Source organism: Callithrix jacchus, chromosome 18 (genome assembly GCF_049354715.1).
Source record: "Callithrix jacchus isolate 240 chromosome 18, calJac240_pri, whole genome shotgun sequence".
Taxonomy (NCBI): Eukaryota; Metazoa; Chordata; class Mammalia; order Primates; family Cebidae; genus Callithrix; species Callithrix jacchus.
This window is the reverse complement of record NC_133519.1, coordinates 7,710,719-7,736,895: the sequence shown is the minus strand read 5'-3', so window position 1 is coordinate 7,736,895 and position 26,177 is coordinate 7,710,719. Positions and strand designations below refer to the sequence as shown.

General features: G+C 45.8%; 2 protein-coding genes across 20 annotated transcripts in view; both read right to left on the bottom strand.

The window, feature by feature from the left end:
- The window catches only part of BCL9 (BCL9 transcription coactivator), a 91,000-nt gene that overhangs the window by 7,990 nt on the left and 56,833 nt on the right, over positions 1-26,177 (bottom strand). For 3 of the 15 annotated variants that reach the window (XM_078355248.1, XM_078355252.1, XM_078355258.1), the window contains exons 1-6: positions 18,914-19,129; positions 11,752-11,834; positions 6,590-6,901; positions 5,302-5,618; positions 3,903-4,092; positions 2,616-2,715 (exon numbers count right to left, since the gene is read on the bottom strand). In XM_078355248.1, the coding sequence (XP_078211374.1) occupies positions 2,616-2,715; positions 3,903-4,092; positions 5,302-5,618; positions 6,590-6,642 (660 nt within the window). In that variant the 5' untranslated portion in view covers positions 6,643-6,901; positions 11,752-11,834; positions 18,914-19,129. Of the gene's footprint in view, positions 1-2,615; positions 2,716-3,902; positions 4,093-5,301; positions 5,619-6,589; positions 6,903-11,751; positions 11,835-14,595; positions 14,663-18,913; positions 19,130-26,177 lie in introns of those variants that run through there. The other 12 variants (XM_078355250.1, XM_035280136.3, XM_078355259.1 and 9 more) reach the window with 7 other exon arrangements.
- The window catches only part of LOC128930109 (uncharacterized), a 76,328-nt gene continuing 56,833 nt past the window's right edge, over positions 6,683-26,177 (bottom strand). The window contains exons 1-4 of one of the 5 annotated variants that reach the window (XM_078355263.1): positions 18,914-19,129; positions 14,596-14,662; positions 11,752-11,834; positions 6,683-6,901 (exon numbers count right to left, since the gene is read on the bottom strand). In XM_078355263.1, the coding sequence (XP_078211389.1) occupies positions 6,683-6,889 (207 nt within the window). In that variant the 5' untranslated portion in view covers positions 6,890-6,901; positions 11,752-11,834; positions 14,596-14,662; positions 18,914-19,129. Of the gene's footprint in view, positions 6,902-11,751; positions 11,835-14,595; positions 14,663-18,913; positions 19,130-19,869; positions 20,088-26,177 lie in introns of those variants that run through there. The other 4 variants (XM_078355264.1, XM_078355261.1, XM_078355262.1 and 1 more) reach the window with 4 other exon arrangements.

The window sequence follows — 26,177 nt, the reverse complement described above, 5'->3', positions numbered from 1 at the left end:
GTGATAACTGACTGCCATGTTTCATAAGAATCTGTATATTACCTGTAGTGAGATAATCTGCAGGCAGGAAGCTTCTGTGGAGAAATCTGAGGCTATCTAACTCATGGTGTCTCTTGATCTGCTCTTTGCAATAGACAGCTGACTGCCCTTTTTTAACATGCTGGATGATTGCCTCCAATGCTATACTAAGTGCAAGGTGAAGCACGCTCACCTATAATAGGTGACATGGACACCCTGAATGTTTGGAAGAGGCATGCATATGTTCCGTGTCTAAACCAGCAGCACTGCTAAGATGTAAGAGGGCACTGAAGAACAGAGGGCTTGGTCTACAAACGCTGTCTCAGAGACCTTTCACCAAAGACCTTTCTCCAGACCTTTTTTTTGGTGTTCATCTGCTCCTTCTTGTTCCCTTAATCCAGTCCGTATTTCCAAACCCTTAAGGCTCTTATTTTCCGCCTCACCTACTCTCTGGAATGTTTTTACCTGTATGCAAATATGTAAACAAGTAACTGTATCTCTGCATATGGACAATTTGTATTATATATACATGAAAACATAACTTTGCGTACTTACACTCTGGAATACATATATAAATGTTTGACTTGGAGGTATCCATGTACTCCTGTCTATAGGTAGCGAGTTGTGTGGGTAAGACTGGCTGAATCCTGTATGACTCTGCACAGTGAAAAGTGTTATTTCACGTCCACAACTCCTAACTGGGGTGTAGAGGTCACCGTGATTTTCCTTCTAGTGCCATTTTCAGTTTGGTTTTGTTGGTCAGCTTTTGTATGCTGCAGGTGGGTACTGATTTCATATAAGGAAACCATGACAGCAGAACACATTTAGATGTGGAACAACGGATTATTCCAAACTCCCTTTTAACTCCTTTCCTGATTTCATTTTAGTTCCAGAGAAGGTACAGGTGATAACTGTACCATTGGCCGGGCGCGGTGGCTCACGCCTGTAATGCCAGCACTTTGGGAGGCCGGGCGCGGTGGCTCACACCTGTAATCCCAGCACTTTGGGAGGCCGGGCGCGGTGGCTCACACCTGTAATGCCAGCACTTTGGGAGGCCGGGCGCGGTGGCTCACGCCTGTAATCCCAGCACTTTGGGAGGCCGGGCGCGGTGGCTCACACCTGTAATCCCAGCACTTTGGGAAGCCGGGCGCGGTGGCTCACACCTGTAATGCCAGCACTTTGGGAGGCCGGGCGCGGTGGCTCACGCCTGTAATCCCAGCACTTTGGGAGGCCGGGCGCGGTGGCTCACGCCTGTAATGCCAGCACTTTGGGAGGCCGGGCGCGGTGGCTCACGCCTGTAATCCCAGCACTTTGGGAGGCCGAGGCGGGTGGATCACGAGGTCAACAGATCAAGACCATCCTGGTCACCATGGTGAAACCCCGTCTCTACTAAAAATACAAAAAATTAGCTGGGCATGGTGGCACGTGCCTGTAATCCCAGCTACTCAGGAGGCTGAGGCAGGAGAATTGCCTGAACCCAGGAGGCGGAGGTTGCGGTGAGCCGAGATGGCACCACTGCACTCCAGCCTGGGTAACAAGAGCGAAACTCTGTCTCAAAAAAAAAAAAGAAAAGAACTGTTCAGTCAATAAAAGGTTGGTTTCAGTTGCACTGTACCAGGACAATGAGCATTTTAAATATAATTGTACGCATCTTCTACCCTTGGGTGGTTAAGAAGCGTGGGGAATGTAAAATTCCTTTTCTAAGTTTAGAAAGGCCTAAGCTCTGCTTACATCTAGAAAGATGGAGACTTTTCTGATAAACGAAATAGGAAAGATGTCACCTATTTTATCTTGAATTGTCGCTTTGATCATTTATTGTCAATTAACTTTTCCCATGTTTAAGACTGATCCCAGTGTTAGATTTTTGTTCCCTGAAAGCAGGGACTGTGTCTTGAACCTTTTAGTATCCCCCACCCGGCATCTGGTGCAATGGCTCGACAATGCTAGATGGAAGAAATCCCTTTTGGATCAATTTGGCAAACTCCATGCTTTTAATGCATGTACTATATGCATCTACTGTATACTTTTCCTAATAGAGTTTACAGCAGGTGCTGATGATGCAGATAGAACACAGACTAACAACTATTACAGTTTTACAAATATCGAGCAATGAAAAGCATTCAATGGTCTTATCACTTTGAAATAAGTATGAATCCTTTTGAAAGTCGCTGAGGCTCTGATCACGATAATCCATCATGTACTCCAGAAGTTTTAGTTGTTTTTTTTTCCTCTGTTCTTTCTTCGTAATTCAACTAGCTCAAGAGTGTTATTTTTTAAAAAACCTGTTCTGTACACAGGGTCCGAATTTAGATTTTCCCAGAGACAGTTACGTGAAGGAAACCCTAAGGTATCTGTACGGCTCCTCTTTAGTTAGCTTCGTCTTCTCCCTAGTAATTCACCCATCTACTAGCTTTCCGTAGAAAGGGCTAGTATAGTGTGACATGCCTAACGCCCCACAATGCCAGAATTAGGTTAAATGCCAAGAACGTAGCTCATACCATCAAGACCACCTTCCTATCAATTAAATTCACCACCTCCTCTCCTTTGCAGTCACTGTAGAATCATTAAACCATTATTCAGTTTCTGAAATGAAATACCAGAGGGGCTGTGCTTCTCTCTGTCTTGCTGTTAGAAATGTTCTGGATGTGGAAAGAGACGATAGTTTCAACCTGGCCCTTCAACACAGCTTCTGCAGCTCTGCAAAGACAGAAGAGACGGCACACACTAGAACTTCCTTCTATTTCACTAGTTCTAACTCCAAAGCACTTTAACCCCACACTGAACTTGTAAGGAAGAGGAAGGAGTATAAATAACCACCAGAAATGCTGAAGAAGAAACGAAGAGAAACATTTTCATTATGTATATTTACCATTTACCATCAAACTGCTAAAATGAAAAGACAGCCATTAGCAAATCCCAAAAGAGGCATTAAAAACAGAAACCAAGATGTTCTTGTTAAACCAATCCACGATGGTAGGTGTTTTATACAGAATCCGAGTTCAAAACCTCAACCCAACAAGGGGAAGACGAAATCACATGACACCTAGTGATCGTTGAAGGCTATCAAGATTCACTTTTTATCTTAAGTAAAACAGGTCAGAAAACATATGCAGGGTAAAAATCACAATTTTGACAAATAAAAACCAATTGGTTCATCCATCCACTAGAAACTTATATACGGAAAGGTTTATAGTGGTTGTCTCTGTGAATTCCAGAGATATTAATTTTTAGTTGTATTTTCTAATTATTCTAGAATGGACATGTATTACTTGTGTTTAGAAAATAATAATAAGTAGGCTGCAGAAGAGTGTGTATTGCTCAGTCCATTTCTTCTGTGTTTAAAAGAGGTATATATGGCTGGGTGCGGTGGCTCACGCCTGTAATCCCAGCACTTTGAGAGGCCTAGGCAAGCAGATCACTTGAGGCCAGGAGTCTGAGACCAGCCTGGCCAACATGGTGAAATGCCATCTCTACTAAAAAACACAAAAAATCAGCTGGGCGTGGTGACAGGTGCTTGTAATCCCAGCTACTCAGGAGGCTGAGGCAGAAGAATCACTTGAACCCATGAGGTGGAGGCTGCAGTGAGCTGAGACCCACCATTGCACTCCAGTCTGGGTGACAGAGGGAGATACCATCTCAAAAAAAAAAAAAAAAAAAGAGGTATATATGTATATTTGCATAAGCACAAAAAATTTCTGAAAGGGAAGCAAAGCATGTAATATCAGTGGTTGCCTCTGGGGGAGTCTGTGTTGGGGAGGTTTTATGTTTTCTTTCTTTCTCTACTGTTAACTTTAGGTGATAATAATGATCAATCTGAAATAGGAATAAGAACTTAGGTCCCCAGACAAGCCCTGCCCAACAGCAAGACAGGAGCATCAACTTACTTATTGGCCATCTCAGTAGAAAACACATACACCACTTTGGCTGGAGTCTTCTGAGCAGGTGTGGGCTCTGGGGCAGTAGTTTGGCCATGGGAGGGTGTGGAAGACCTGGGAGCTGTAGCATTTGATGGGGTCATCGAGTGTGGTGTGTGCTGGGAATCCTGGGACTTTATGTGGTCAGCAGAATTACATTCTAAAAGAATAAAAAGACTCGTCATAGAAAGAAGACAATTTCCTTTCTTCTGCCAGCATTTATAGCATCACAACACAAACCCACCTTGAGAATTTCAAGGAAGTACCACCTTGCTAAGAAGAAACCTTCTCTTCTACTCATAAAATTTCAAACGCTCTTCTCTCTGAAATGACTAATCATAAAGCACTCCTCCCCCACTTCCTTGCCTCTCTATTACGCCACCTTCATATATTAGCATACATGTCCCTACTTCCTGGTAACTTTTTTGAAACCTTCTAGACTGAACTGGGGATGGATCTCACAGCCTCCATAACTTCACTTAGTCCAGCATTCATCATATTTTACTGTAACTGTTTAATGATCAGCTGTCTAGGCACATTCAAATCTTTGAGGTCAACAGCTAAATCGATCTTACTGACCATGCCCCACCCCAGCACAGTGCTGGCATCCATGGCAGGCCTGCCAAAAGCACCTGAGGGAGGAGGGGAGGAACTGGGCAGGAACAATCACCCAGGTTTTCATTTCTAATTTGAGTTGGAAAATCATACTTTTACTCCTTGAATATCAACTTCACGTTCTGGCCTACGGTGAAGACTTTTGGTCTTATACTAGGAGGAAAAAAGACTACAACCCCAGCTGTTGGTCCCATACCCTTCCTGGCTCACTCCATTTTGGTGTCTGTCAAATCTCTACACATCCGGTAGCCACTCATTCCTGCTACACTAAAGTCAGCGGTGACAAATGTGCACCACTGCCAGGGCTATTAAGGCTTCCTCTTGTGTCTGCAAGCCTGGCAAAATGGCCACTGCAGGATTCCTCTGATGGAGAAGAGAAGGGGACACCAGAAAAACTACCCCAGTGGGGGCCACTGGCACAGACAAACTAGAGCAACTGGCTTGGAACTAAAGTACAAACAGCATGGAGGTCAGAAACATGCAAAAGAACAGGGTTAGGCCTGTGAAATAATCCTACCACAACCTAAACCACTGCATCCTCGAGGGCAAGAACTCCTCAACTAGGAGGTTCCAAACCATTCCTCAGTTAGCAAAATGAGAAGAAATAGTTCCATCATAAATGGTGAGAACTCCTGAATCTGACACCTACTCTCCCCATTCGTCTGATATTAGGCTCTGGCCTCTGCCAAATGTCAGAGGTCTTCCCTCAGGAATACCTACTTCCCTCTGAGTCTCAAAGATCTTATAGACATACCTTTAATGTCAGAGTCATCGTTTGGAGTCCCAGGATCTCTCTGATCAAAGGAGTCGGCGGAAATACTTCGCTCCCTTTTCCCCTTGCCCTTGGCACCATTTCCAGCCCCATTCTTCAGCCCCATGCTCCCACCTGGGCCAGGGAGTGCTTTAGGGGTATGGCCCCCACTCTTGGAGTCACAGGGGGATGGCTGGGATTGGCTGGCTGAGCCCCCCTGTTTACCCTGATTGGAGAATTTGGAATCCAGCTGGGGGTTTCCAGATGGGGACATCACTGTAGGGGGACGGACCATCACCTCCTGCTTTGACTTAGGGCTACTAAAAGAAACGAATAACAAAGGAAGATCAGACACCAGATACAGCTGGTCAGCACCAATCAGGGAGAGGCGGTTTCTACTGGGGGTCAAGGAGACCCTTAGGACTAAAATACCACCCCATGATTCGCCTCGGCTCCCGCCACCCCTGCTCCTATCTCAGAGCTATCAACAGAGAGAAGGATCCAGCAGAGCGGCCTGCCAGGTCTCGGGAACCCTAGAGTCACATGGGGACCCACCTCCAGGGCTTCTGTCAATAAAGGGCAACGGTTTCTATGTACATAGAGAAGTGACTCTTACACTAAGACTAGCTCAGAGTTAACAAACAGGCATCGTTAAGATCAAAAGACCACCCACCCCCAGGCTGACGACAAGGAACAGCTGTAGGAGAGCCTCACTTCCCAGCTGGAAAATATAAGCAGGTCCCGAAGAGCACGGGAGCTGCTGACCGTCAGGTTAGGGAAATCCTCCAGGATACTAATCCCTCCCAACAAGCAGTATTACACCAAAGCCGGGAAACCCAGCACTGCCCTCAGGGAGTGAGGATAAAATTCTGTGAAAGTCAGTTTGCGTACTGTGAAAAGGGAGAAAGCCTCACAGCGGGAGTCCTGGGAATGTTTTAGTTCTAAGAAGGGAGGCCTCCTTCACCATTCCAGGCCTCAGTTTCCTTGTTTGCCAACTTGGGCAGATTGGACTGGTTGGTCTCGACAGAGTCCTTTTGTTTGTGCTTTGGCAGGGAAGTGGGTGGAGAGGTCAGGGAATGAGGGACAAAGAATAACAAAGACAGACCCTAGGGCGAGCTTTGATTACACTGTATCCCGCTCACTCTTCCGTCACTATTTACTAGTCTATTTTCTCTTCCTCTCTTACTTGGGTTTCATTCGCTTCTAATTCAACATGCTGTTTCACCAACGAGTGTCCATGGTGTGCCTGTGGCATCCCCAAGGGGCTGCAGGAAGAGGCCCTTGCCCTTACCTCTGTGTGCTTCCTGACGGAGAGTTCCTCACTTTAGGGTTACTAGAATGCATTGATTGAAATCCTGAGCTTGCAGTCACAGACGGGACAGGCTCACCGAGCTCCTCTCGGGCTGCAGCAGAAAGGGCTGCTAGGGGCAGTGGCACTGGCCCACTGCTTGCTGGGTGCGTCCCTTAGCGCTGGCTGCCTGTATGTCTTTTTCCTCTTTGTTTTTCTCTGCTGTGGAAGTGGGTCCTTTCCCCTTGCAGCTCCAGCATTCTCCGGGGGCGTGCGTCCTGCTGCCAAAGGAAAATCTCGCATCTCCAGGGCACGCTACAGGAAAAGGCCACCCAAAAGAAGTTGGGAGCAAAAACAGAGACATAAAACACCCTTACAACAGGATCAAGGTGAAGCACTAGCCAAGTCAGCAAAGCAGCTAGACCATGCCTCCATTCCATCAGGGCGAAAGGAGAGGGTAATGCTCCCACTGTGGAGAAAGGCTCAGGGGCCACACCAGCTGAAGGGTGACTAGGACTTCCTGCCAAGCACGCACACCTCCCACCCAAGCAGCATGGACCAGGCAAGGGTGAGCAAGTGAGAAAGGCAGTGTTCTCTTTAGCTACGTACTCTCCCTTACAATTCTGTACTTTTGAAGACAAAACCCTCAAAAACTTGGGTCTTTCTGTTTTCAAAACAATGCTTTGAAACCCCTAGGTACTGCAGATCCACAGTGACGCTCTGATGGCAAACAACGGCACTGAAATGTCACAACTCCCAGTTTCAAACCATGATGCAAATTAATCTATGTTTATACTCTCAGGACCATGGGGCTGGGGGCACATCAGAGGAGGTACTTCTGACCTCAAATATTGAGCCAACACCGAATACAATCAGTTCTGCCCCGATTTCCATGATCTTCCTATTAAATTATGCCAAGTATGTGTCCCGTGTTCTCACTGCCTAACAACAGGGGCTGCAGGCATGGGTAAGCATGGGAATGATCCATCATTCTGAAAGTAAAAGAACATCTTTGAACGCTAAGATATTTTTTGAGCCAATTTGCAAGGCTAATTTGAAGCATAAAGGTCAAGAATATATTCCCAAACCTAGCTAGAGAACAAATGAGAAAGTCCTTTATTTAGGGAAGCCTAGGTGAATTCAGGTAAAACCAAGACATAACTAAGTCTCTGCTCCACCCCAGGGCAATTCCACTACGGTTTTCTTGTAACCACTATCCCCTTACCAACTCCCTTCCAGCTTCTAGTATTTTACTGGCAAAGTATAGGAATGAAGGAGGAGGGTGTTAGGGGCACAACTTGTGACTACAGAAACATAGGGAGTTAGAAACAGCTCTGGTGTTGCCGCTTACATGTACTTGGAGAGAATGGAGAGGCTGGGCTAAAATGGAGAGGATCCGTTATAATCTAGGCTGTGGCACTCTGCTCACTGTCAAGCGTTAAAGCTCTAGTTCCTTGTTTAAAAAGCTGCAATAATCCCAGCTATTTTACCTGGGATGGTGAAAGAAATTTACGGAAGTTCTGAGGACACCCAATTAAATTTTTCCCTCTTTAAATAACAAAGTCAGGAAAAAGAACTAGAATAAAACATTATGAATGTTTCTATGCTGACCTGAGGAGAGAGCATTTGGGTCTTGATTTTATTTAAAGTTGTATTTTTTATCCCCCACCATCTTCCAGCTTTTTTTTTTTTTAGTTTAGACTAAGAAGTGGATTGTGGTTGTCAAGTTTGACATATATAATCATAAACCATTTTGTAACCTCTCACTGAATATTAGAAATCACTGGGAAAATAGAAGTAGGAAATGAATCTTGCATGGATAAAGCCATCAGAAAACATTTACTCAGGAGAAGAAAAGCAGTTCCCACCTCTATAACTTCTTCTGGAACTTTCTGTAACTTCCCCCTCTGTAATTTCTTCTGGAACTTTCTGTCTGCATTATGTGTTCTAGCACTCCATCACATGTCGTATTGAATCATCCTAGCTGTATATTTTATCTCCCTGTGAAGACCACATTCTTGGAAGACAAGAACCTTGTTTTAAAGTTCTTTGGTTTTTCTGTAATACTCAGCATGATGCACTAAGAATGTAGTTAGACCCTCTGTGACTTATGTTACACACGTCTTCCAAAGAAACTCAAAACATTACAAATATCAAATCACCTCATTAATCTGCCAAGCATTTATGATGAGCTGGTAGCAAAGATTGTTTCTAATAATAATGCTGTGAACATAAAACGCTTTTATTTTTGAATTACTTCTACATACAGCTTCATTTGCTCACAATTTGCCTGACTTTGATGGACAGGCATTTCAGAGATGAATGAATGGAGCCCATGGGGTGTGAATGGCTTCTTTCATGTGTCCAGTCACTGCCCTCAGACCCTGGCTCTTTCCTTGAAGCCATCTTCCTTCCCATTACTTTATGGAGGGAGAGACAGCACAGAGGTTGAAATAACCATGTGGGCTCACCCAGCGACCCAGCGACTGGGATCCGGGTTCTTTAATCCCTAATCCAAGGAAATAAATGGTCCCTACTTTTAGCCTTTCTGATGATAAAAAAACGACTGAGCAAAAAACATCTGACAAAATATACTTCCAAAGAATAAAATTAGGCTCTTCAGGAGGTTCGTGTTCAACTGTTTAACCTTTTTTTTTTTGAGATGGAGTTTCGCTCTTGCTACCCAGGCTGGAGTGCAATGGTGCGATCTCGGCTCACCGCAACCTCCGCCTCCTGGGTTCAGGCAATTCTCCTGCCTCAGCCTCCTGAGTAGCTGGGATTACAGGCACGCGACACCATGCCCAGCTAATTTTTTGTATTTTTAGTAGAGACAGGGTTTCACCATGTTGACCAAGATGGTCTCGATCTCTTGATCTCGTGATCCACCCGCCTCAACTGTTTAACCTTTAACGACTGGAAAGGATCTTCCACAGAATCATTATAGCCAGAGAGAGATTTTTTCCCCCAACATAACTACATCTCCTAAGACCTTAGGTCTACTTATACAATGGTTTTCTCTTCTATTCTTAAATTAATGCTTGAAATTTTTACTTTGTGCCATGCATTGTTCTACTGTGCTAACATGTTAACCCAGTCACAACAATCCCAGGAGGCAGGTGCCGCTACTATTTCTATTTCAGAGATGAGAAAACAGTCTCTGCAATGTTACCTTGCCCAAGTTCACATCCTGGTAAGTGGTAGAGCGGCCATTTAGCCAGCGCTCTGGGCTGCTCTGGCCCCAAAGTCTGCGCTCTTCATCACTGTAGTGCCTGTCGAAGTGAGTCTTGGTGGGCCGGGTGAGCTGGCTCATGCAAAGTGCTCAGCAGTGTAATGTAAGCACTCCAGTGTTAAGTATTGCCATGACTACTGCCACTCTCCAGCAAGCACACTGGCTCATCATGCCTGAAGCCATTTCAAAATCCCTCCTACATCTCCTGAGCACCACGTTTCTTCCCTCCCTTCCCAGGCCCAGTACCTGGACTTGCCCAGCACTTAACAGAAAGAGATGTCGCCAGACAGAAAGTTCTCATTGCTAAATACACAAACCAATTTCCATCAGTACCCATCCCCTCTTTCCTTTCTGTTACAGAAACAAAAAATAACCCACTTTCTCCCAAAAGTCAGTCCAGCCACAGACGGGCTAGGCACAACCCTTCCAGCCTTCGGAGAGCTCTCACTCTCCCCTTTGGCCATTCCCTCTGTCTACTGGATTGAATCAGCATTCAGACAGGCTGTAGAATCTTCCAGTGTTTAAAAAGAAGCAGAACAAAGCCCAGGTCCAGCACTCTATTACTCTTTAGAACCAAATCTCTCCACAGAGTTGACGAGACGCAGTGTTCACCCCCTCACCTGCTGTTCATCCTTCAACCACTGTAAACCGACTTCCACCACCGACTATTTTTGTTAAGGTCACCACTGTCCACTTTTCTAATCTCATCTTACTCCATCGCTCAGATTCTGCCAGTTGCTCGCTTCGTTCTTGTAACTCCTTTCCTGGTTTCCCTAACACCTCATCTTCCTAGCCTTCCTCACACCGCACTCCAGCCTTCTCTTCATCTGCTTCCCTTGCAGGCCCGCTTTTCACCTGATCTCTAAGCTTTAGAGTTCCTCTGGACTCTATTCTTGGTCCTCTTCTGTTCTCATTCTCTGAGTTCTCTCCGTGCCAACAACTCCCAAATCTATAAGTCCAGTCCAGATCTGTACACACCTGCGTGACATCTCCCTGGATGTCTCAAACTCAACAGGATCAAACAGAAATTCTTCAATTCTATATATAACCTTCCTCCTAAAACTTTTTTCCTTCAGTTTTTTGTATCTTAATAAATGGCTCCTTTAACCACCCAGCTGCTCATGCCGGAAATCTGGAAGTCATTCTTGACACCTCTCTCCCTCAACTTCATCATGTCAAGTTTGAACTGTTCTGTTGAACGAATGAAGTCTTGGCTTAAGTGTTTCTTTTTCAGAAGAGAAGAATCCCTTACTGCCATCAATCTACATGAAACTTTCCATTATATTCTTTTTAAGACATCTAGGGTTTTTCTTTTATAACATTTTTCATGCTTTGTAATTATATATGTAATTTATGTGATCATCTGTGTAATATTCATCTGTCCCACTAGACGATAAGCTCCATGAAGGCAGGGACCGCAACTGACTTATTCATCTCTGTATACACAGCAATTACTATAGTGCCTAGCACGTGGTATTTGCTTAAAACAAATCTGTTGTTATCCAAAGGAAATGAAATCAGTATGCGGAAGTGATATTTGCCCCCCCACATGCACTGCAACATTAGTTACAATAACTAAGATAGGAAATCAACTAAGTGTCCATCAACGAGGACTGGATAAAGAAAATGTGCTATATATGCACAATGCAATACTATTCAGCCTTTAAAAAGAAGGAAATCCTGTCATTTGCAACAATGTAGGTGAACTTGGAGACAGTTCCTTAAGTGAAATGAGCCAGGCAAGTTAAAACAAACACCAAAGGATCCAAAGTTGGCAGCAGAAATAGACAGTAAAATGGTGGTGACCAACCGCAGGGGCTAAGGGTTGATTGACGTGAAGAAAAAAAGTCATTCAATAAAAGCTGAAGCTTTTCCCTAGGCTCATCCTTCTAAGCCAGGCGTGTGCTCCAGTGCTATCGGCCATCAGTATACTCACCAAAACCCCAAGGGTCACGACACTGCAGTGCTCATCCTGGAGGTGAGGCGTCCAGGAACCCCCTTTTCAAAGATGACCCTCGTCTAGAGGAGGAAAAAAAAATCCTAAGCAGGTTTTTTAGAAAATCAACAATATCAATTTGTCAATGAACATCTTAAGAGAAAAACAGGTTTCTTATTTATTCCAGAATACCAGTTAAAGAGGAAACTGTCATCCCCCATACAAATGGAAACAACTCCCAATTTTTAAAGGGTTATATCCGATCTCCAGCCAGTTCAAGGCTCTGTGGCTTTTCCTCCTCGCCAACTACACATTTGATTTTTAGAGGCTGGAGAAATATAAAGTACAAAGCAAGTTTTCTATGTTTTAGAATTCTGGGAATCTAGGAAAGAAACCCCTCATAACTTTGCTTCTTCCCACTCCTTATTAGTATAGAGATATGAAAATTGACTGTAAAGGTGAGAAGAGACAAAATTCCAGATATCCCTCTGAATTTTCAAATGAAGACCATTCACAGCTCCTCCCTGCTCTCAACCATAGCCCTACATCCAACAAGAAAATCTCTATTCATACACTTTTGTGGGAACTTAGAGCTGAATAGTGCGGCCAGATGACTTCCTTTTATTCGGTGTCTACTGCGTGTGATGTGCTGGACTGAACCGAGCTGGCTAAGTCAATAAAACACTAAGTATTGGCCAAGCAGAACAATTTCCAACATTAGTCCTTGTAAACTAGAATTATGACACCGAGCCTCCCTCTTTGCCCAGAATTGACAGTTTTGAAATGGCAAGGGAGAAGCACGTTGCAGACTGTCTTAGGGCTAAATTATTTAGGAATATTTAAAAGGATTCCTAGAGAGGCATGCCATCAGGTTGTTAAGTAAATTCACAAATTAACCCAGCTCAGCGTCCCCTCTACCATTCCAATTTCGACTCTTCCAATGATGCTTTCCCATTTCCCTGCTCTAAGGCGTCCAGTTTATTAGGACGATGTCAGGTCTAACAAATTTCATTTCCATGCTATGACCACTACTCCATAAAAGGCAGAGTATCAAACTTAGAATGTGGAGCTACAAGGCCTCAGGATTCCGTTCCTAGCTCATTCTTCACTTCTGGCATACTGACTACTAAAAGGAATTCTCTCAGGAAAGTACACAATAGGAAAAACCAAACCAATTTTTCCTCAACGTGGAGAAAAGTAAAGTATGCAATGGGCATGTAAAGAAAAACTTGGTCCAAGCAAAATATTAATGTACATTTTAGTACGCATGGGGTAAAAATATATCTGTCACCTTTTAATAGCTAACTTTAAGCAAATACAATTTTATATCAAGCTGAAGAGTTCTGACAAAATTCAAGGATTCAAAAATGAATTTCGACTATCACCATCTGGAATAATGGCTGCCCAGAACAGTATTTCAGCACAAACGTGCCTTCTCTGTGAAATTCTCCTTGATCAACAACTCTCCTCTGTATGTCCATGCCCCCCGCCCCCGCATTATAATCATGTCCTCCATGCCCCCGCCCCCGCATTATAATCATGTCCTCCATGCCCCCCCGCCCCCACATTATAATCATGTCCTCCATGCCCCCCGCCCCCGCATTATAATCATGTCCTCCATGCCCCCGCCCCCGCATTATAATGTCCTCCATGCCCCCCGCCCCCGCATTATAATCATGTCCTCCATGCCCCCCGCCCCCGCATTATAATGTCCTCCATGCCCCCGCCCCCGCATTATAATCATGTCCTCCATGCCCCCCGCCCCCGCATTATAATCATGTCCTCCATGCCCCCCGCCCCCACATTATAATGTCCTCCATGCCCCCGCCCCCGCATTATAATCATGTCCTCCATGCCCCCCGCCCCCGCATTATAATCATGTCCTCCATGCCCCCCCGCCCCCACATTATAATCATGTCCTCCATGCCCCCCGCCCCCACATTATAATCATGTCCTCCATGCCCCCCGCCCCCGCATTATAATCATGTCCTCCATGCCCCCGCATTATAATCATGTCCTCCATGCCCCCCGCCCCCGCATTATAATCATGTCCTCCATGCCCCCGCCCCCGCATTATAATCATGTCTTCCATGCCCCCCGCCCCCGCATTATAATGTCCTCCATGCCCCCCGCCCCCGCATTATAATCATGTCCTCCATGCCCCCCGCCCCCACATTATAATCATGTCCTCCATGCCCCCCACCCCCACATTATAATCATGTCCTCCATGCCCCCGCCCCTGCATTATAATCATGTCCTCCATGCCCCCGCCCCCGCATTATAATCATGTCCTCCATGCCCCCCGCCCCCGCATTATAATCATGTCCTCCATGCCCCCCGCCCCCGCATTATGTCCTCCATGCCCCCCGCCCCCGCATTATAATCACAACACTATTATAACACAAAATTGTATCCTGGTACGTGTAGACAGAAAACTCCCTAAGGGCACTGTTGTTCCTCCTCTCAGCACCTGATACCTGATAGAAACTCAATCAGTGCTGTTTGATCCATGTATTATAATGAGCTTGGGGCTCGTGTGTTGCTACCTTTACCTTGCATTCACACAAACCAACGATTACATAAATACCGGTTTCACTTCCCACCACCTGCCTTTCCCCTTGGCCCTATGAAATGAGTGTGCACAAGTGCCTGCTCCCAGAAAGGTGTAAGGTAACTGCTCTTAGATTTTTGACTTGCATTTAGTTTGATGACGTTGCCTTGAGAATTCTTAGAATAATGAATAAATGTAGTTTTGACTTACAAGAGGCCCTACAGAAACAGACACCAAAATCCGAGGTATTCAGATCGCATCACGAGTAATTAACTCATCGTCATGTTCTTTACCTTTCACTATGTCCAATGTGCTATTTCTTCTACATCGCGACACAGAAGAACTTTCCAGAAACGATCTCTGCCACCCAAACAGATGAGAACGTTTAGGGCAAAGTAGAAACGACACCAACTAGTCCCACATTCAGTCCCACAGGGATAAGAGGGAAGACAGCCTTATACCCCAATGATTCCAAGGAAAAGCACCCGTTCCCCAGCTCTGCCACCAAAGCAATGTTTGGAAGAAGAAACAGTCAGAAAACAATTAGGTCAGAAATGGAGAAGGTGGGCAAAACCACTAAAACTCAAAACACCAGAAGTCCACAAGAGGGTCGCTGCAGTTCAGGCCCATCCCGCAGAGGCCTGACCATGCTAACAGGTGACTGAGAGTTTAGAAAAGCAAAAGCCACCAGATAAAAAGCCTCATTTTACTCATCGTTTTTAACGTTTCCCACAACCAACAACAGTCACCGCTGGTTGTGAAATGGACTTTTGTTTCCTGTCTTCTCTGTGCTCCTGTTCTTAGCGTGACGGAGATGCTAAAAGATACTGCAAAGCCTAAAGGGCTTTAAAGTCATCAGATGTCATAACTTTCCAGCTGGTCTAGAGTAAGAGTTCTTCTTATTTTTTATTAAGCTTTAAGTTCTGGGATACGTGTACAGAACATGCAGGTTTGTTACATAGGTATACATGTACTATGGTGGTTTGCTGTACCTATCAACCTGTCACCTACATTAGGTATTTCCCCTAATACTGTCCCTCCCCTAGCCCCCCATCCTCTGACAGGCCCCGTGTGTGATGTTCCCCTCCCTGTGTCCAAGTGTTCTCACTGTTCATCTCCCACTTGTGAGAGAGAATATGCGGTGTTTGGTTTTCTGTTCCTGTGTTAGTTTGCTGAGAATGCTGGTTTCCAGCTTCACCCATGTCCCTGCAAAGGACACGAACTCATCCGTTTTAACTTGGGACCCACTGACTCCCAAGAGGTCTGTGGATAGACTTGGGGGAGGGGAAAATGTTTGTGAACTTGCTGGGAAAAACTCATTTGTTCATTTTGACTAACCTCTAAGTAAAACTTAGCATGGCCTTCAGTTGTGAATGGAAGTAACCACCCCTGATAGTATTAGCGATTCTGTGACCATGTCACCAACAGAAGTCACAGGCCATGTTCCTATCACATAGCTGTTGCAGATACCTTAGCATAACATATATACTAACTGAAAAATTACAGTATCATTAGAGCTGCAGCTACATTTATTATTTAATGTGTTATAAAGAAACATATACTGTATACTGTGTTATGATTAATATTTTGATGACTGTTTCCATTTCATTTATAATTCAGTGTATTTTATTTTGTATATGTGCTGCCGAGGCAAGCACTACAGTGTATTTCATTTTGTGCATTTAAGCAACATCCTCAGAAGGGGGTCCTATGTGTCACTAGACTGCCAAAGGAGCACATGGGATGTCTGAGGTTAAGAACCTCTGATCTAGAGCAAGTACTCTTCCCCAAGGCAGACGGGCAGTTATTCCACCAACACTATTTCATAGCTGAAGAAAATTAAGCTGCCAGGAAGCCAGGAAACATATCGAAGGCCAGACATTTGGGGATGGGTTAGCCCAGGTCAGCACTCACACCATCTATCTTCCTACTCTCCCGTGGGGACCTCTGCATACATTTCTACAACTGTCATCGCCGTTACTGTCTTGACACTAAAGGCAGAGAGGCACATTACGTTTCAAAACTAATATAAAACAAAAACCCATACAACAGAACCAGACAGATGTACAAAATACTCCTTTTTGTTCCTTGATCAAGCACATTACAAAGGCTGAATTTGGTCTGTTAGAGGGAGACTCGTTCTGTTAGAGAGAGAGTCGTTCTCATATCTGTAAGATATGAGAAGAGTTGGGCTACATGATCTCTCATTCTCAGAGATGTTCAGAGCACTTCGTGGTTAACCTGTTAGGCTGAAACACCATGATGAGTGGTTAGGGCAGGTGGTCTTACTACTTTATAGATGGGAGAACTGGAGAAAAACGAGGGATTTGTTCAAAGTCGCACATAAGTCTATGGGAAAACTAACTCCCTGATTTTACATCCAAGGTTCTACCTACTGTACCATATATTTAGTTGATTATAATGCTTGTGAAACCTCTGTATTCTTTTTCCTCACAAATCAGAGCATTTTCTTTAGATTCACAGGAGCAGACACTTCTGAACAGCCAAGTGACATGTACTTGCCTTATTCAAAGAGAATTCCATGGAAATTGTTCTTTTATCTTTTAGCCAATGACCTCCCTGTCTATCTATCATCTTTTTTGAAACCATTATTATCTTATATTCAACATGGTTATTACCAAAATGTTTTAATGGTTCAATTTCAAATCTTTAGGTCATAAAACTCCAAATTTCATACTCCCCTCCCTCATCTCAACTTTTCTCAAATTTACATTAAAATTTCTCTTTTAGCTGGGTGCAGCGACTCACACCTGTAATCCCAGCACTTTGGTAGGCCGAGTTGGGTGGATCACCTGAAGTCAGGAGTTCGAGACCACTCTGGCCAGCATGGTGAAATGCTGTCTCTACTAAAAGTACAAAAATTAGTTGGGCATGGTGGTGTGCACCTGTAATCCCAGCTACTAGGGAGGCTGAGGCAGGAGAACCGCTTGAACCTGGGAGGTGTAGGCTGCAGTGAGCCAAGACTGCGCCACCGCACTCCGGCCAGGGCAACAAAGTGAGACTCTGTCTCAAAAATAAATAAATAAATAAATAAATAAATAAGATACAATTTCTCTTCTTGTCCAAACCCTCAAACAACTAATGGAACCTTCATTTCTCAAAGCATCCTATGCCATTTAACTAACACCTCCTCTTACAAACCCATCGCTGTCTTTAATAGTTTGGGTGTTTTTCAATAATGAATAAGGAGGTCTTTCTTAAATTTTTATGTAGGGCCATCACACCATTCACACGAACATCTCTTCCTTGCTAAAACTTTCCAATCACTACTATTCAGTAAAAAACAGAAAACAGGACAATCACGTCGCACAATTTCCACAAAGGTTCCAAACCCACATGAGTCTTACCGCAAACGTCCCTTGCCCCTCTTCCCATCGCTCAACGATTTTACTGTTTATCCTTACTATCTGCTAGTTCTAATTCATCACTTTGCTTCGTGCGCCAAAGTCCAAATCTGTGCCCCAAGAAGGAATATTTAATTCCTGAATATATCAAGTGCTAACTCCAATACACATCACTGACCAAAATGTAAGTCTTTGCGTAGACAAACATTTTCCCACTGAAGTCACTGCCAGGGATTTACCTAAGTTTGCTGTAATCAAAGTCTAATTTTGCATCAATTCTATCCTGTCTTATAGACTCTCCAGGAAGAGATAGTTGCGTCCATTTCTCTAACTTATCTACTAACTTTATTAGCCCCCAGCTGGACTCCCAATCTAGGCGCTAAGTCTCTTCTATCACCAAAAACCCATTCTTCTTTACCCTCCTGCAGACCTGCTGGAGGACAGATTTCTGGCCTCCTCCTTTATGCTTCCCCTTCTTCCTTCCCCTAAAGCCCCCAGCAATACTATTACAGGCCTCTGGCCCCTCCCTCTCCTTCCCTCTGGACAGAATAACCAACCCCGCCGCCGTAGGTTTTTCTGAGGACATCTCCATTACACCAGCCCACCCAGCACTAATCACTGACATCTTAATAGGCTGCAACTTTCAAAGGCCAGTGACTAGGGCTCCACTTTGGAAATTGCCTGTGTGTCTCACGACCCCCACAATGACTCAGTGACCTAGACATCACCAACTCACCTGCTTGGGCCCTTAACCACTCATACATTCTTCTCAGCTTCCACCTCCCCCCACCCTTCAACAAGTCACTGGGCTGCGAAGTCCCCTTTACCTCTATCCATCTCAGGGGTCTTACAGACCCCATCAAACTCAGTCCCAATTCCCTTATTTAGCTCTCCATCCAACGCCCTCCAACACCCCTGCCTCCCAGGACCCTGGGACCGTCCTCACTCTCCTCGTTTAACGTCTCCAAGCACAGCTTGGGACACAACCTCTAAAAAATATGAGAGATGCCCCCGTCTGTCCCCAACGCCCGTGAAGCACCCCCACCTCCCCCCACAGGTTCCTCCAGACTCGACTCACTAAACCCGCAACCCTGGCCCCCGCCCCTTTGCTGCCCCTCTCCTCCCTGCTCTGCGCGGCTGTGGCTGCCCCTGCCCCCAAACCGGCTCAGAACACGCGGACGCGGACCCGGCCCCCACTACCCCCGGCTCCGGCCCTTCCCCTCCCCCTCCCCCAGGTGCCGCTTACCCCGGAGGCAGGAGTGGGGGAGGGGAAAGGAGGCGCGGAGCAGGGGAGGGGGCTTAGGTCCCGGGCGGCTCTCAGCCCCGGGGGGCCGGGGCCGGGGCCAGTGGCAGCGGCGGCGCAGCGTCTCCCCCCGGCGGCGGCAGCGGCGGCGGCGGCGGCGCCGTCCCACTCCCGCAAGCACACATAGGCTCCATTGTCCGCCGGCGCCTCCCCCTTTCCGGCTCCCCCCTCCCGGTCCCGCCCCTTCCCTCCCTTCGGCCCTCCCCCGCCGCACCGCGCCACGAAAGGTACAGCCGGCCCCGCCTTGGACGCGAGCGGAGGGTGCCCCTCCCCGCGGCCCGACGTCCCGCCCGCGGGCAACCAGGACCGCCCCGCCCCGCCCCTCCCCAGCGTCCGGCCCCACCGCCGGGAATGGCCCGCCCCTCCAGGGAAAGTCACTCGTCCCCCTCCCCGAACGCGCGCGATGGTACCAACCCGTCGCGGCCTCCTCCCGCCCCCGCCTCCCCGCGAGGCCCCGCCCACCAGGCAGCCGCACCCCCCGCCTCCCCGCCCCTATATTTTACTACGGACCCGCCCACCGCCGGCACCACCTCCTGGTTTGCATAGGCACGCCCGCCAGGGCCCGCCCCCGAACCGTCACTCCCTAGCTTAAAGCGGCAGAGCCCTGGTCCCCAGCTCCAGAGCCTCCCCAGGGGCCGGCGGGCGGGAGCTGCAGCCCGGGAGGGTCTCCCCTTCCCGTCCCCTCCTCCCCACGCGCGCGCTCTCCCGGACCTCCCCGGCGCCTCGCGCAGCCCTGGGAGCAACCAAGGCGGGGGCTAGGAAAGGCGCGGAGGGGGAAGGGCAGCGTGGAATTTGGCCATCTTTGACAGAAAGGAATCGAGGAGCAGGTCTTTCCCTCCCTCCTCCCTGCGTCCCAGGTCCCGGCCTAGCCCTCAGCCTCCAAGGCCACCTCCTCACACCTCCAGGACGCAGTTCCGCCGTGCTTTCCCGTCTCTTCTCCCCACCTCCGAGTCTGCCCCGCCTGGCCGAGGCCGGCTTTCGCCCCTCGCAGGGGAGCCGTCCCCACCCGCCGCCCTCTGCGGAGCGCAGGGGTCCCGCCGGTGCGCTGCGGGCGCAGGGTCTCCTTCCACCTCGGGCCCGGCCCAGCCTGGCTCAGGCATCGCGGCCTGGTGCCCACAGAGGGCACCTCTGCCCAGGACCTCACGTCGCTTCACAGCTGGGGTAGCTCCCCTGATTGTTCGGACGACTTCTGCCCTAGAGGGCTCAAAGCCCGGGGGTCCCGGCGCTGTCATGAGAGGGTAGCCCATTAGGTTACACTTTTTCTCAGAAGGAAAAATGACGGCTGCATGGTTAGAGCATGTTGCTGAATCAAAGCTCGGATTCGAGCTACCCCTGCTTTATCTGTGTGGCCCGGTTGCTGCGGTGAACAACCGTTATTACAGACCTGTCTGCTCCGCACCCTCCCCAAAATACACTGTTGTCACCTCTGTACTCGTGCCTGTGCTTCTGCAACTGTGTGCACCGACCCCGCAGCTCTTCCGAATCAGTTAGGTGAAGACTGCCCATGTTACAATGTATTGCGTGTTCTCCCTGGAGACAGATGAAGGCAATATGGCCAGGAGAACAAGATATATCTTCTGCCCTTGCTTCTGTCACCCATGGTTTTAACCAGGGTACTCATTCCTGTGTCAGTTTCCCTTGCTAAAGGAAACCTTCCTTGGGCAACCTTTTAAGGAATGGTGCTAGTTGTAAAGGATGGTACAAGAGAGCCCTAAATGATAAAGCTGCTTTCGAAATCATTGAAAACTCTTAACTGGTCAATGTAAGTGTCTACACCCTGTCTCTCCTGCTTAGATCCTATGAAGAACTGGGGCAGGGTATTTTCTCTTTGTCTTCTGTCATGGAGAAAGGCACAGTGGGTATAGACAATATCAAGATCACTTGAAGGATTCCAAATAGAAAATAATGAACGAAATGCCTTTTGCCAAATTCTGGGCATAGAATATTTGATTTAACATAGCTAAGAACCCCTGTGAAGGAAGGCAGGAGGAAAAAGTCAGGTATGGACTTACGGACTTTTCTTACGGTATTAGAAAAGACAACCAAATCAGAAATACGCAAGGAATATTTGGAATTGTTAATGTAGGTAGAAAGAAGGAACTCAGATTTTATCTATAAGAGAAAAACACTACCGCCGGGCGCGGTGGCTCAAGCCTGTAATCCCAGCACTTTGGGAGGCCGAGGCGGGTGGATCCCGAGGTAAAGAGATCCAGACCATCCTGGTCAACATGGTGAAACCCCGTCTCTACTAAAAATACAAAAAATTAGTTGGGCCTGGTGGCGCGGGCCTGTAATCCCAGCTACTCAGGAGGCTGAGGCAGGAGAATTGCCTGAACCCAGGAGGCGGAGGTTGCGGTGAGCCGAGATCCTGCCATTGCACTCCAGCCTGCGTAACAAGAGCGAAACTCTGTCTCAAAAAAAAAAAAAAACAGAGAGAGAAAAACACTACCAAAATAAGCTCTGTCCTGGTGGGGGTGTCCCAGACCAGATCACCTCTGCTCAGCAAGCTCAAAACAAACTCATTATAACAATAATACACATGTTAAAAGAAAGTCTGAGCCATTTTACTAAGCATTAAGCCCTCATGCAGCCATATGTATCAAAGTTCAAAATTATTACTGAATCAGAAGAAAAGTGCAAATGAATATTAAACAGACAACACTAGGGTAAAAGAATAAGAATATTGAGAATTTAAGCATGCTAAAAGTCATGAAATCTAAAGCTTAGAGGTCTCATAGAAATGAGAATTTAGCTACATAGCACATGGGATAGAAATGGGTTTTAAAATAGGATTTATTCTATTAAATAGTTTATTTTACTAGAATTTTTGTCTTCTGAATTTTCTATCTTGTATGCATTTTCATGTCAGTTGAGAAAGAATCCTATTTTGGTGTATAAGGATTTAACACACTGTATGTACATAAACATTAATGGATAATGAAATGATTTTTTAAAAGCGTCCTGTGAATAAAAGCTTCAAACTGTTACTGCTACTCTAGAAATTTTAAGATAAGAAATCATTTTTTTAACCCAAATGGTAAAATTACTAAAAATAAAGGATTTTGATGCGAAAGAGACTTGGTTTTGATTTTCTCAGTTACTGAAATTTCCTCTCACAATGATGAGCCCTCGGTGTGCTGCAAACATAGATGATCTAGGTTTCAGTTCCCAGTTCTTCAGCTAATCATAGCATTTATGTTAGGTTTGCTTCCAGTTTTTCCACCTGCAAACTCCACTTTCAAGTTGAGGCAACAAGTGCTTTTGTTTCCTCAGCTCTTGAATAATCTTACACCTAAATTTTAGGATTGGAAGGAATTCCATCCTATCTTACAGAATTCTAAGGCCTAGAAGTTCAACGATTTGCCAAGATTATGCTCAGTTTTAGGGACTAGAATTTGAGTCCAAGACTCCACAGCAGTATTCTAAATTCCAATGATTGTTCATTCCTAACAATAGTTATGATTGTGGGAGAGAATCTGAAAATCTATGTTAGAAATGATGAAACTGGCCGGGCGCGGTGGCTCAGGCCTGTAATCCCAGCACTTTGGGAGGCCGAGGCAAGTGGATCACTAGGTCAAGAGATCAAGACCATCCTGGTCAACATGGGGAAACCCCGTCTCTACTAAAAATACAAAAAACTAGCTGGGTATGGTGGTGCGCGCCTGTAGTCCCAGCTACTCGGGAGGCTGAGGCAGGAGAATTGCTTGAACACAGGAGGTGGAGGTTGCGGTGAGCTGAGATCCTGCCATTGCACTCCAGCCTGGGTAACAAGAGCGAAACTCCATCTCCAAAAAAAAAAAAAATGATGAAACTAAGACTAAGAAAAGTTGAGCCCACTCATCCAGCTGGTGTCAGGGTTATGAGGGCCTAACAAATTCCTGCCTTGGTCGAGGCCCTCAGCTTGTCCATAGGTTCCTGCTGCTTGTACTAGTAATATTTATTACCGATTCATCTACCTCATTGTTCACCAAAACTGGTGAATTTCAGCTCCAAAGGAACACCACCAAGAGAGTCACTAATGACTGAAAATGAAGGGTTAGAATGGAACAGCATGTAACCATTAGAAAGTCAATCTAATCTCTTCACTCTCACAGTGCTGTGCCCCAGTGCTGAAATAACATGGCCAGGAAATTATTTCTTCTTTAGGTTTCCCAGGAAAAGAAACAAATCTCCCTATCCCACCTTTCACCAGTCTACTGAAGTCAGTGGGGGAGTCCCAGAGCTTCATCCCTGGCTGGAAAATTTAGGACTAATTGTCTCCTTTGTTAGGTCGAAATCAATATTCCCACTTCCTTTCCTCCTGCAGCTTCACCTGGGGCCCTTGGCAGTCGATGAGAGCGTGAGTCTTGTTCTCTGTCACCACAAACCTGCTCTCCACAACCTGGGAATCAGAGGCACCATCCTCATGAAGCTTTGAAGTGACACTCACATCCCACAAGAAGGCACCAGCAACGCGTCCCCTTTTTTTCCATGCTCAAACTTATATGGTTGTGCCTCCTACTTTGATTACCTTCTAAAATTCAAGTTTTGTGACATTCTGCCTGCCATTTTCTGAGCTCTACATGATTGACATGATGATCCCGATGCTTCCCCATTTTTCCAGTTTAACCATCGTCCATCATGCCTTACCAAGGGACAACCTACGTGTTCCACATGCTTTGACCATTTCTCTCCAAATCTCTTGGTCTTTGTACCAGTTCTTCACGTCCATCCTTAGAATCCCACTTCTCTTTTCCTCCTCAGTTTCCACTAATTTCTTACTTCATTTCTTATTCTTAAATTATTTTCTTTTTGAAAAAACAGAATGTTGCCCAGGCTGGTCTCAAATTCCTACCCTCAAGCAACCCTCCTGCCTTGGCCTACCAAAGGGTTGGAATTATAGGCATAAACCACCGCACCTAACCTCATTTCTTATACATACTGCTTTCCCAACAATAATTCTGGGTGTTCCTTCTCCTTCATTTTGTTTCATTCCCCTAGACATTTCCCTAGGAATTTTGCCCTCCAGATGATCTATTTCGTTTTTCCTGACTTCGGCCTTTGCTACTGGACTCTTCCTACTTCACACAATCAACATCTTCCCAGTTTCTCTAGAATTACTACCCAACTATTTCAGCCTTGATTTCACCTTCACGGTTTGCGTTCAGGTTGTACTCACTGGCCACGTGGTGTCCACGGAATCCTTGAGCATCCGCCATGCTGGCAATGGAAATTCCTAATGCTAAGATGTACCTAAACTTCCTTTTTCTGACATCTGATCAACCAGACATTGTTAGAAAAAGCATGAAGCCAATAAAATGGATGCCAAGCAAAACTCAGGTAACGACAGAACTTCTTTATTATCACGTTGTAATCTTTTTATATATCCTCGTTGTTGTCTCTATCACTTCTCACAGCAGTTACTCCAAATTTTCTCCAAACTTCTTCTTTTTTTTTGAGATGGAGTTTCGCTCTTGTTACCCAGGCTGGAGTGCAATGGCGCGATCTCGGCTCACCGCAACCTCCGCCTCCTGGGTTCAGGCAATTCTCCTGCCTCAGCCTCCTGAGTAGCTGGGATTACAGGCACGCGCCACCATGCCCAGCTAATTTTTGTATTTTTAGTAGAGACGGGGTCTCACCATGTTGACCAGGATGGTCTCGATCTCTTGACCTCGTGAGCCACCCGCCTCGGCCTCCCAAAGTGCAGGGATACAGGCTTGAGCCACCGTGCCCGGCCCCAAACTTCTTCTATAGTGCAAGACCAACCTGGTCCCCTCCTCTCACCCTGAAGTGTCTCGCTCACTCTTCTCCCTTCCATTGGCTTCTACTCTTTGCTGGAAATCTTCAGTAAAATTTTTCTTACATTAGTACTCCTTTTTTCCCCTTTCTTTTTATTCCCAATTTATCCAAAGGGCAACCTACATTCTCTGCCACAACAATTGTGTTTCCTCCTCTGTAATTAACCCAACCATTCTACCAAAATGCTCTGTCCAATACGGCCAAACCTAATTGCCAAACTCCTGTAATGAATATCCTTTCCTCCTTGAATCTCTTTTTAGTTGTTAATTCCAAGATGTGATGATATTACAGTTTTGTCTTCTTTACTGATTTAAATTCTTCCCGTTGTCTTCTGATTGTAGATGTCCTTTAAAGTCCTTGGTTCTTTGATCTTTTGTCTGTCCAGCTTTCCCAAAGTCATTTCACTTTGCCAACTTCAGCTATCAATTCTTTGAAGTTTAAAGAACTTTAGCTATGACCAGCCCATCTCCAGGTCTAGCTCAGGCCTCTCTTGAACTTAATCCTGAATTTCTATTTACTCAGCTTGCTCATCTAGAGGGACTTAACATGTTACAAAGCAAACTCACCGTCTGTCAAAATTAAGTCTCTCCTTTGAATTCCCTGTATCTTTCACTTAGGCTCAAAACTTTGTGGTAATCCTGACTCCACATCTTCTGTCTTTGTCTCTTCTCATCACCAGTGTCCACAAATTCCTCCTTAAATCAATTTTTTGTTTTCTGTTTCCACAATGAGACTGTTGCCATAGATATTCCTGCATCCAGCCTCTCCCCTCATCAGTCAATTCTACATGCTCTTCCCGGATAGATCTTTCTTTAAAAAGGGGTTACATATACCACCATTTTTTACATAGTTCATGCAGTGTCTATTCCTTTCTAATTATTTAAGCGCTACTGGTCCTTCTGGACCGAAGAGGCCCCTCTACCTACCTTAAGATCACAACAATGTTGTATAACAGAAACAATACTGGTTTGAGAGTCATATGGACCTGGGTTTAGATATTAAACTATATTTTTGTAGTCAAGTAATTGTAGTCAAAAACAATGTTTTCTTTCTCATCTATTTCAGTGGTAGATGTTTATTATCATCAACTTAAAAACGTAGCCTAGATATGCAAACTTTTCCTCTAGGTGCCACTCTTCCCCCATATCCCAAGAGCAGAATCTCACATCTCTTTCGTTTTTCCATTATTTATTCATTGCAATATTTATTGAGCATCCACTAAGTGCAGGGCATCTTGGGGGATACCAGAAATGAGTCAGACATTCAATTCTGTTTTCAAAGTGTAATCAGATTTGTATGGAGGGTTCATTCATTAAAAAGGGAAAAAGAGTTTACTAAGTGCCTACCATGTGCTAGGTATTGTGCAAAATGCTGAAGATTCAAAAACGTATAACTTAACTCCCCTGATGTTGCGATCTGGGATCTAGCT